Consider the following 11,065-nt stretch of genomic DNA (forward strand, 5'->3'; position numbering starts at 1 on the left):
CACACACACACACACACACACACACACACACACACACACACACACCCACTCCACCTTCTATCCCCACACCTTTGCCCAGGCTGTCCCCAGGCCTAATGTGTACTCTCTCCATACCTAGTTTCCTTCAAAGCCCAGCTTGTGCACCACCTCCTCTGTGAGGATCCTCCCTGATCTGCCAGAAAATGCTTCTACCTCCCCAGTGAAGGGACCTTGTACTGATTTTACAGACTCATCATTCTCTAATGGAATCGAAGTCCCTTGAGGGCAGGAGATGTTCTGGTTTTGTATGAATCCCCAGCACACAGCACAGTGCCTAACCCATAGCAGGTGCTTAATACATGATGACTGACTGATACATGCAGCAGAGGTTGGGTTGGAATCCCCAGAGACCCAGGGAATGTTCAAAGGAATGGGCTATGGAGCAGGCATTGAGTTCCCCTGGCAACTTCCAGGAGCAGTGTATGGCTCACAGATAAAAGACTCCTTGCTTAGGATGATTCAACTAACCCTGGGCAGTCCCTAGGGCCCCCTTCCTGACCACCAGCTGCACCAGAGAGAATGGGGTATGAATCCAGAAGAGTCAGGCAATCGGCAGCACACAGAGCTGCCTCTCGAAAATTTCCCATAAGTAGTGGAAAGAAGCGGATCCCTCCCACCCCAACTGCTCATCTAATCTACCAATGTGTTCCCAGGCCAGCCTGAGTCAGGACCTGTGTGTGTGTGTATTTATGTGTGTGGTGTGTGTATGTGTGTGTTTGTGGTATGTATGTGTGTGTGGTATGTGTGTGTTTGTGTGGGAAGGTGTGTGTGGTGTGTGTATTTAATTGTGAGCATAGATAACAAAATGGCAATCCTGAGATGAATGGTTTTCAGTCTGTGTGTATGTGTGTGTTTGTGTGGGGAGGTGTGTGGTGTGTGTGTGTAATTGTGAACACAGATAACACAATAGCACTCCTCAGATGAATGGTTCTCAGTCTCTGTGTGTGCATATGTGTGTGGTGTGTGTGTTTGTGTGGGGAGGTGTGGTGTGTGTGGGGGGAGGTGTGGTGTGTGTGTAATTGTAAACACAGATAACACAATGGCACTCCTCAGATGAATGGTTCTCAGTCTGTGTGTGTGCATATGTGTGTGTGGGGAGGTATGTGTATGTGTGTTTGTGGTATGTATGTGTGTGTGGTATGTGTGTTTGTGTGGGGAGGTGTGGTGTGTGTGTGGTGTGTGTGTAATTGTGAACACAGATAACACAATGGCATTCCTCAGATGAATGGTTCTCAGTCTGTGTATGGTGTGTGTGTTTGTGTGGGGAGGTGTGGTGTGTGTGTAATTGTGAATACAGATAACACAATGGCACTCAGATGAATGGTTCTCAGTCTATGTGTGTGTGGTGTGTGTGTTTGTGTGGGGAGGTGTGGTGTGTGTGTAATTGTGAACACAGATAACACAATGGTACTCCTCAGATGAATGGTTCTCAGTCTGTGTGTGTGTGGGGGGAACATGATCACTTGAGTTTCTGTACTCCAGAACATGTGTTCCTTAGTCAGGGCTAGCTTCACTAAGGGAGATTCCCCGGGAAAGTGCTGAAGGCAGCATGAAGGTTTGGAGAGCTGATTGTTAAATTTTCAGCAAGCATTTATACCTCAGAAACTGGCAAACCACAAACTAGGGCCTGGTTTACTGTTTTGTTTCCTTCTAGGCTTAAGAAAGTGATAGAAAAATGTTAGCGCACATTTACCTTACAAGTATGTCCTTCCACAGATGGTGGCCCTGCCAGAAGAAGGGAGCCACCAATGGGCGGTTAATCCAAACCGGGTTTGCCGGAAGACAGAGCCCACGCAGGGCCACACCCATTCAGCAGTCTTACAAAGTGCATCACGTTCTGAGATGTTAAGTATCCGCTTCCTGTATCCGCATAAGTAGAAGCAGCTTAAATCTTAATGCCCAGGAAACAAAGAGCTGTCCTACACATGACTTCCTTTGTCCACTGAACGTCTTTAAGGGAAGGAGAAGGAATACCTTCCTGCGCATAAGTAGAAGCAGCTTAAATCTTAATGCCCAGGAAACAAAGAGCTGTCCTACACATGACTTCCTTTGTCCACTGAACGTCTTTAAGGGAAGGAGAAGGAATAAGCATCCAAGTGCTTACCGCATACCAGGCCCCGTGCAGAGCATTTGACAAACGTTAACCCTGGGAGGCCGGTGCTGTTGTTCTCCCAATCTTACAGTTGAGGAAACTGAGGCAGACAAATTAAGTGACTTGCCCAGGGCAACATATTTACCAAGTGTCTAAGGCTGAATTTGAACTCAGGTCTTCCTGACTCCAGGGTCAGAACTCTATGCACTTGAAACCAAGCATAGTGAGGGGCCAAACCCAAGCTTACCATGACTCTCCTGCAAGGATCCTGGGCACAGGGGACCTTTGTGGGATGGGTGAAGGAAGAGCCCAGGCTCCTGGGGCCAGCAGGAGTCATGTGTGTGTGTGACAGAAATTCTTCTTACGTATCTGCCCGCTGGGCATGGCCACAGGCCTGGAGGAGGTCCTCATCCTTCTGTTTTCAGGGCCCGGTCCTTGAACCCCTCAGCTCCAATGTCAGCTGCTCTTTCCCTACTGGATAAATATAATTGGCTCAGCCTGGCATTCAAAGCCTTCCACAGTCTAAGTGCAATCAGTCTTCTCTCTCAGGATTTCCCTTTAGTTCCAGGGAAACAGGGCGTCTCTCTTCTCTGTTCCCCTCCATGTGCTCTTCTAATAGCTAGGCGCACCCCCTCCGCAGGCCCTGTCTGCCCCACTCTTCAGTCCTGAACCCTTCTGGCTCCTCCGGGTGCCCCCGGGCAGCAGGCCTTGAGACTCACATCCTTTTGATATCCCCAGTGTGAGGCACCAAGCTTTGCAAGTGGTGTTATACGAACAGTCTGCATGTCATTCTTCAAACCCCCCAATGCTTCAAAGCCATCTTGGAGGGACAGAAGGGATGCTCTGACACACCCCAGATGTGGGTTCAGCGCTCTTTGTACTCTAGAGCCCAGACCCCTGGTCTCTCGAGGAGCCTGGGGTTCAGCCGGGTTCAGCTCCAGGGGGCAGGGCACTGGGCCGGATCTTGTGACTGGGCTGCTGATAAGAGGCTTATCTGGGAGCCGGCTAGCACCCCGGGAGGCTGCTTCCTTTAATAGCATCTGTGAGAAAGCCTGTGCAGCCACCCTGGAAGGAGGGGGCAGCGCTGTGCGGGGCTGGCGAAGCGGGCTCAGTGCCAGCCTCTAGGTCAAGCCCGTGCCCTCGTGCCCATTCCGGGGGCCCCAGACAAGAAATGGGGCGGACGCCGGCCTGGGCCGCTCAGGGCGTACCTCCAGGCTGACCAAGCGCTTCTCTCAGTGAGACCCCCTCCAAAGGCCAGGCAGGGCAGTAGAGGAAGGCGTAGGGGCGTGCCGGCCCCCGGTGTCTGCCCCAGGGCATCTTCGCTGTCGGGCTCCGGGGGCTGGAGGCTGGGGGCCCCCCCACCCCGGCAGGGAGCGCCGGCCCCGCCTCTCCGGGCTCCAGGGGCGGAGGGAAGCACGCATTGGCCACGGGAGGCCGGCGGGGCGGAGTCCTGGAGGCCGGCCGGCAGCAGCTGCGGTGGCGGTGGCGGCGGCGGCGGTGGCGGCAGAGGCAGAGACCAGGGCTGGTGGCGACCCTGGGGCCGGGGAGGACGGGGTCGCGATGGGCGTGGAGATCGAGACCATCTCCCCAGGAGATGGTGCGTCCGGGCAGAGAGGAGAAGGAAGACGGGGGTAGAGGAAGAGAGACTGGGGCCCCCCGGGGAGGGGAGGGATCTGCGTCAGGGGTGGGGGGGTGGGGAGGGAGGGAAAGAGGGGGGGGAGAGGACCAGGAGAAGGGGGGGAGAGAAGAGAGGGAGGAGGAAGGTACCCTGGGAAGCAGGGCAGACCCTGGCCTTGCTACAGGCTCAGGGCTCCAAAGGAGGGCCAGAGGACCCCATGGCCAAAGTTTAGAATGCTCCCCATGCACCCACCCACTCCACCTCTGATGCAGATCCCTCCCCTCCCCCTCCACACCCATCCCATCCCACTGATCCACAGGAGAGGGGCCCTTGTGTCTGCCTAGCTCTTGTGACCCTGGTGGCCAGCCCAGACTCAGGTCCATCCTTTGTCTCCCCACAGGAAGGACATTTCCCAAGAAGGGCCAGACCTGTGTGGTGCACTACACAGGTAGGTAGACCTCTGGGTGTGTGGTGAGCTGGGCCACAGCTGTCACAACTGGGAGAGGGCTCTACCAATAGCTTTGCCTGCTGGCCTCATAGTGAGGGGGCTCAGATCCTATTTCCCATCATAGGGTCATAGTCCTGAGATGGAAAGGGCTTTGGAGGCCATCTAGTGCACACGCCCCGGCCACTGCACAGACAGCTGGATCTGAACCCAGGTCCAAATCTCAATCCCTCCCTCTTCCTAGCTACAGAACTGGGCAGGCACTGATCCTTGGGATTCACTCGCCCCTACCTAGGCTGTGGAGAGTTCTGAGCCCATGGCCAAGGGGTGAAGCCAACATTATCAGCCCATTGAGGGGCAGCAGAAAATAGGCACTCGTTCAGTTGTTAGGGTTTTTTTTAATGGCCAACTTCTATAGGATTAAAAAAAAATCCCAGCACAGATATTTCTTGATCTCTCCCTGTGCCTAACCCTGCCTCAGAACAGTGGGTTGGGGGACAGAGGATGAGTTCTGAATTTGAGACATCCCCGAGGCTTCCTCTTGAAATGCCTTGGGCTCAGGAGACCCCCTGCAGCTGGAAGTATGCCTAGAGACTTGAGTGGATGGGAGCTGGGGGGTCTCTGAGAGTGCAAGCAGAGTCTTGGGGAACACCCCTGGTTAGTGGCCATGACCTGGAGCCTGCCAACTAGGAGAAGAAGAAGAAGACAAGAGGGGCCCAAAAACTCAGTAGAGGATGGAGGAGGAGAGAATGACCAAATGTCGAGGCTGGACAGAGGTCAGAGACTGAGGGCTGAGAAAAGGCCACTGGATCTGGCACCTTTGGAGAGAACAGTTCCAGTGCCACGAGGCTGAAGCCAGACTGTCAAGGTCTTATAGAAATGTGAGAAAAAGCCAAAGATAGTAAGTGCACACAGCTTTGTAAAGTACCTCCACAAGCTGCCATTCTCTGATGGTGCCAAGGGGAGGTGATGTGCAGGTGGGAAGCACCTACTGTGTGTACTGGACCCTCACAATGACCCCTGCTTCACAGAGGGAGACAGAGGCTGTGGGCACGTTCTGTCCACCTATTCGGTGCCTTCACATGATCCCTGCTGTCTTTTCAGATTGCCTGCCTGGGCATTTTGGTGGCAGCTAAGCTCTCCTGGTTCTGTTGGTGACACCCCACATGGCTTCCTAATGTTGCCCACATTCCCTCAGGCTTGTCATTGCTTATGGTCATGCCCTTCCCCACAGGCACCTGGCTGCCTTCCTCAAGAACTGCCCTGAATGTCTTGGGATCCGTTGGGCCTTCTCAACACCAACCTCCTTGGGGGTAGAATTGCTAGTGTGAGGGTACAAGCGGCCTTGTCCTTAGGAGGCTGACACGGGTCAGCCTCTGGAGACCCAGAGGGTAGGTGCTGTAAAGCAAAGCTATTCTGTAGATGATGCCATATCCCTCAGCCTCCTGCTGCCCAATGGGCCCGAGGGCCATGCCCTGGAAGGCCAGTGTTTACCACACAAGTGAGTCCTCAGGCCTCAGAAACAATTGGACCCATAAGTACATCAGATGAGCTGGCAAAAACCTTCCTCTCTGAAGATGAGCTAGGAGAACAGGGCTTGGCTCTGAGCCCCAACCTCAGAGCCTCTGGAGACCTGTCACCATGAGCCTGGGCCCAGGATCTCTAAAGGCAGAAGCGACCAAGGAAAGGGGGCCTTCTGACTCTAAAGCTCTCATTGGTTCCTCCTGGTCTCACACCAGCAGGGACTTTAGCAAAGAGGGCAGAAGGCCTGGAAGGGCAGATTGAGGAAAGCTGTACCTTGAGGCCTGGCATCTCGCAAATAGGGCCCACGACTCACATCTCTGTTGCCTTTCCCCTCTCCCCATCTCCAGATCCTGGTCCACTGGACTTTGACAGCAAGAGCAGGATAGCCCTCTCGATACAGAGCAGACACAAAACCACTCCAACGCAGGGGCTTACCCTTGGGATGACACTTCTGCGTAACTTTTAGGCTGACCTCAAAGAAACTTCCACTTAAACTAAGGGCCAGGCTCTGGAAGCTGCCCTGAGGAGGCAGGGAAATGAACCAGTGCCTGCCCTCGCAGGGCTTCCAGCCTGCACTGAGCTGAGGACTATGGTGCATATGAGGCAGTGATGGAGCCAAAGCCCAAGGGCCTGGAGGAACCTAAGAGGGGCCAGCAGGACAGGATTTGCGGCTTCAGACAACAGTCTCCTTTCTGGCTTTATCCCATACTTTCTCCTGGTCCTCTAAGGCTCACAGCAAGGGCACTCACCAATCCAGCCCTGGCAGTCCTGGCATCCTCAGCTGAGCCACAGTGAAGGAATGTTGACCTCAGGGAGCATCAAGTCTGTGAGAGAGTGGGATTGGGCGGGGGGCGGGGGGGGGAGGCAAGACCTACTGGGTAAGCAGTGTGTGTGACGAGAGGGACCTGAACTCGGGATGTTCTGAGCCTGGGAGACAGAAGTTGGCAGTGCCCTCCAGAGAGACAGGGCACTTGGGCTGGGTCAAGGGGACAGTCAATACAGACAACCTGAAAGCTAGGAGTGGCCTTGGGATCCTTTCACAAATGGGCACCAGGGAGCAGCTTCCTCCCAGGGTGGCTTGGACAGTCTGGAAGCACAGAGGTTTAGCTCATCAGACTCCCATCACTCCCTCTGGGGGATGCCAGATGTCTAAACCCAGGGCTCTTCTACTAATCTATGCTGCCGCCTCCTGGCATACTTGAATGCCCACCATGCTGCCCCACGGTCCTCTGGGCCATGACTGGTCATCGATTCAGCCCGTGGATCCCCACCATGCTGCCCCATGGTCCTCTGGGCCATGACATGGCATCCCTGAGACAATATGAGCACAGAAAAGAGGTGAGACCTCCGTGAGCTTAGATTTTCCCAACATAACGCAGCCCAATATCCTCTGCAGGAATTGTATGCTGCAAATCTATGAATGAGAGGCCCCTTCAAGATTTCTCTTTACTTTGCAAAGCTGAGACATTGTGGAGTAACCAGCTAGAGCAGTGTCTCGTGCCCCACGTCTGCACCGCCTGCCTGCCTCCATTGTTACAGCATCAGGCATGGTCACGGGTTCTGAAGAGAGCGGAAAGATGTAGAGGTCCGTGGGGTCAGGCCACCCCAGCCCTGGGCTCTTTAGCTGCTCATTTTCCAGGGTCAGCAGCTAGCTGACGCTGTCACAGTTACTCAGTGGGCCTTTTCATTTCCATATTTTTCATTTGGTGCTTAGTCTGTGTCCTAACTATTCGACTGTATGCAAACATGAGGCTTTGAAATTTCGTCTCATCAGGCAACTGCCATGGCAGCCGTCTGATACCTAAGCAAGGCAGTGCCCGGCACAAACCATCGGGCCGTCCATCCGTGGGAAGGGAGCCCGCAGCACAGCTCCATTTGGGACGCCCTTCCGGGCTTCCAGCCTTCCAGGCCTCGGCTCGGAGGCCAGAAGAACAGGTGAGAGGATGGCCTGGCCTGTGCTGCTTGTCTCCAGATCCTTCGGCCAGGCAGCTGTCCTGCTCACTAGTGTTCTCATCTCATTGGACAGTTCCCCAGTTTTCCCACCCACACAGATGTTGAGCCTCAGGCCCATGTGCTCTCCCACAATGCACACAGCTACAGAAGATGCCCTCAACTCCTAAGCCCAAGGACATAACGTCCACCGACTCCTTCAGTTTTGGAGAAAGCCACAAGTCACCGCTTATTCACCTGTACCCTCTCTGGTCTCATTCGCAGTGAGGCCACTGAATGCATGAAAGCATGTGGTAAGCCATTGCTATGTGCCAAGCCCTAGGGACATAAAGGCATGGATGGGGCTCAGGTGTTCTGGCCAGTGGGAGATATGGGATGCTTTGCCTGAGGGCCCCCTTGTGCCCACTGTCCATGGGCTGAGAAGCCCACCCCTTCCCTATAGCCTTTCTGCACAGGTGACCTTGGAGGGGACAAGCAGCAAAGGCAACTTATGGAGGCCCGGATGTCTGCCCCTCCTAAGCTTTCACCCACTAGCCCAGGGTCTAAAGGGAGGAGGGACTGAATGGATGTTTCCACCCCCTGCCCTCTTCCTATTGGGCTGGGCAAAATAAGGGACAGTCCCTCCTCTGAAGGGCCTTACACTCTGCTGGGGGCACATGCCAAGGAATGGAAGTCAGATGACACATGGGATGAGAGCCTGGGCAAAGGCATAATGCCAGAGTGGAGAAGGTCGTCCCTGGCTCCTCTGGGCCCACCCTGACCAGTGAACCCAGACTCTGCTCCCCTTCTGCACCACCTGCCTCACTTTTATTCTCCCCAGCATGGAGCATGGTGCCTGGTGGTCGCACTATCTAGCCTGGAGGGGGCAGCGGTAGGCCAGGATGTAACTAGGAAAGTGGGATGGGAGGCAGGTGATGAAGCTCCCCAGCTAGTATGGCAGATGGCTGGGGAGGGGAAGACGGACGAGACAGCTCTGAAGGCCTAGCATCCAGGCACGCGTCCTGCTCAGAAGCCAGCAATCATGGCAGGCACTGCTGGCTCCATGTTGGTGGCTGTCACACATTCTACATACTCAGTGTCTACATGAAGCCAAACTTCCTGGGACAGAGAGTGCTCCACCAGGATTACAGTTCTCCAGGTCTACATCTCATAGCATGAGGGTGAATGGAAGAGTCCTCCATCGTGGGCCAGGGCTGGGGCATCCTGGCTCAGAGGCCTGGAAGGAGCCCTCAGGTGTGGCCAGTATGAAACATGTCTCCCTGCCACCTAGGATGAGGGCTGGCCTACAGGGAAATGTGGTTCCTGCTTTTTTAGGGTCTAGTAAACAGCATGCGCTTAATAAATGCTTCCTCATGGATCATCCCTTTTCCATTTCTCCATCATTAACTAAAGCCCAGCAGTTGGCCAGGACATGTAGGCTCCTGGACAGAATTTCTGTCTGCACATCATGAGTCATTCACCAGAGTGGTTCAAGTCCACACTGCAGGGGCTAACTCTTAAGAGTAATGGGTCTAACCTGGGGAATCCTGACTTCCCCTGAGGACTCTGGCCCTGGAAGTGGTCATCACTTCCTTCACCAAAGAGGAGAAGAGAGGACAGTGGAGGAAGGGGAGGGCTCCCAGCTTCCCCTCAGATCCAAGGCTGATACTAATCTGATGTCTTGGCAGGAATGCTCCAGAATGGGAAGAAATTTGATTCCTCAAGAGACAGAAACAAGCCTTTCAGGTTCAAGATTGGCAGACAAGAAGTGATCAAGGGCTTTGAAGAAGGCACCACCCAGGTAAGGCACCATGTCAAATGAGGTAACTGAGGGTGGCAGCCTTGTAAACCACTACCTGCTCCTCCTTCCCCGTCACTTAGAAGTGCAGTGATGACCTTCCTCCTGTAGGATCACAGGCTTCTGGGACCCCTGTCCCCATGCCATGTCTTTGGGGCTTTCCCCAACTCCACCTGAGGGATCAGCCAGTAGCTGTCCTGGAGGAGAGAGAATTGGGAGTGCAGGAAAGAGCAGGGGAGCTGAGCTGGCAAGGGCAGCGACCACCAGGGAACACGGGGTGGGCACCAATCAGTGCACGCCCTGGGTTGTAGGCAGCTGCAGCTCCCACTCATTGTCCCCTGGTGAAGTTAGGCACTATTGTGAAGGGGAAGAACTCCAGACATGTGACAAAAGGGGCACTTAGATCATCTCTGGGAGCCTCCCCCACACACACTCTCTCTCCCTCTCACACGCACACTTACATACACCCTTTTGTCGATTCTCATCCCAACCTGGGACTGTCTCCTCTTCCTTTCTGCCCCTACGCGCATCAGATGAGCCTGGGTCAGAGGGCGAAGCTGACCTGCACCCCTGACGTGGCGTATGGAGCCACGGGCCACCCGGGCGTCATCCCCGCCAACGCCACCCTCATCTTCGACGTGGAGCTGCTCAGGTTAGAGTAAGCGCCGGGTGCCGTCTGACCAGCGCTTCCCATGCGTGGTGTCTGCCTTCTAGAGGTACACGTGCGCTGGCAAGCTCCCCGGCTTTGGGGAAACGCTTGTCAGGAACCTTCTCAAACTGGAGTTTTCTTCCACTTGCATGTGACAGCATTCGAGAACACCCCCACCCCGCTCCCACAGGTGTGTGTGTGTGTGTGTGTGTGTGTGTCTGCTTTTTATTTATGAAGCAAAAAGTCTGCACTGCCTTACTTGTCCACTGACCCCAGGAGCCGCTAGTCCTCAGAGACGGGCACAAGCCTGGCACCAAGCCCAGCTGCCCGCCCTGCCCAGATCCTGCCTGGTCCTCGCTGCTAATCTGAACGGTCCCTTTGGAATTGAGACCATATATACAAAATAAAGGCTCGGGACAAGCCCCCACGGTCCTGGCTCAGAAGGGCGGCGGTGAGGGAAGGCAAAGGCCGCAGGGAGCGGGCCGGGGCGCCTCGCCCTTCCCAAAGCTCGTTGCATAACCAAGCCCCTTCCCGGCCCGAGTGAGCAGGGCAGCAAACGCCGATTAAGCGCTGACTACGCGCTCAGTGCCCGGCGGACGGAAAGAGGCAGGAGGCGGTGTAATGGGGGGCACGAGGCACCACCAGGGGCAGATCCAGGATAAGCCAGAAATAACGCGGACGGGAGGCCCTGGGCCGGCAGAGGCGGGAGAGGGCAGCCCCGGGCCAGGGGCACGGGATCCGGGGCGGGGGGGAGGCCAGGAGGGCGCGGCCCACAGCGGACCAACGCCAAAGCCACCCGGCCCCGCCGGCCCCCAGCCGGGGCTCCGCCCGGACACCTGCCAGCAGGCGCAGCCTGACCGCCGGGCACGCAGCAGGCGCCGCGTAAGCGTTCGCGCCCAGCGAGCCCCGCCCCCAAGGCCAAGGTTCTTTCCATCCAGACCTTGGGTTCCAAGGGGAGGGGGAGGGGAGGG

The 11,065-nt window shown here is 55.6% G+C and overlaps 2 protein-coding genes across 4 annotated transcripts in view; one reads left to right on the top strand and one right to left on the bottom strand.

Annotated features, from left to right (window-relative positions):
- Positions 1 to 11,065, bottom strand: part of WDCP (WD repeat and coiled coil containing) — a 34,410-nt gene that overhangs the window by 22,668 nt on the left and 677 nt on the right. The window contains exon 1 of one of the 3 annotated variants that reach the window (XM_069097339.1): positions 1,733 to 3,445. The exons of the other annotated variants lie outside the window; for them this stretch is intronic. Within the exon in view, the coding sequence (XP_068953440.1) occupies positions 1,733 to 1,848 (116 nt within the window). The 5' untranslated portion in view covers positions 1,849 to 3,445. Of the gene's footprint in view, positions 1 to 1,732; positions 3,446 to 11,065 lie in introns of those variants that run through there. 3 annotated transcript variants of the gene reach the window in all.
- Positions 3,574 to 10,517, top strand: FKBP1B (FKBP prolyl isomerase 1B). Its single transcript, XM_069097342.1, has 4 exons — positions 3,574 to 3,728; positions 4,150 to 4,197; positions 9,336 to 9,448; positions 9,979 to 10,517. Exons 1-4 carry the CDS (start codon positions 3,692 to 3,694, stop codon positions 10,105 to 10,107), a joined length of 327 nt encoding a protein of 108 aa, XP_068953443.1. The 5' UTR covers positions 3,574 to 3,691; the 3' UTR covers positions 10,108 to 10,517.

Source organism: Petaurus breviceps, unplaced genomic scaffold, assembly GCF_028583685.1.
Source record: "Petaurus breviceps papuanus isolate PSGF00001 unplaced genomic scaffold, PetGlider_PUasm1.0 356, whole genome shotgun sequence".
Taxonomy (NCBI): domain Eukaryota; kingdom Metazoa; phylum Chordata; class Mammalia; order Diprotodontia; family Petauridae; genus Petaurus; species Petaurus breviceps.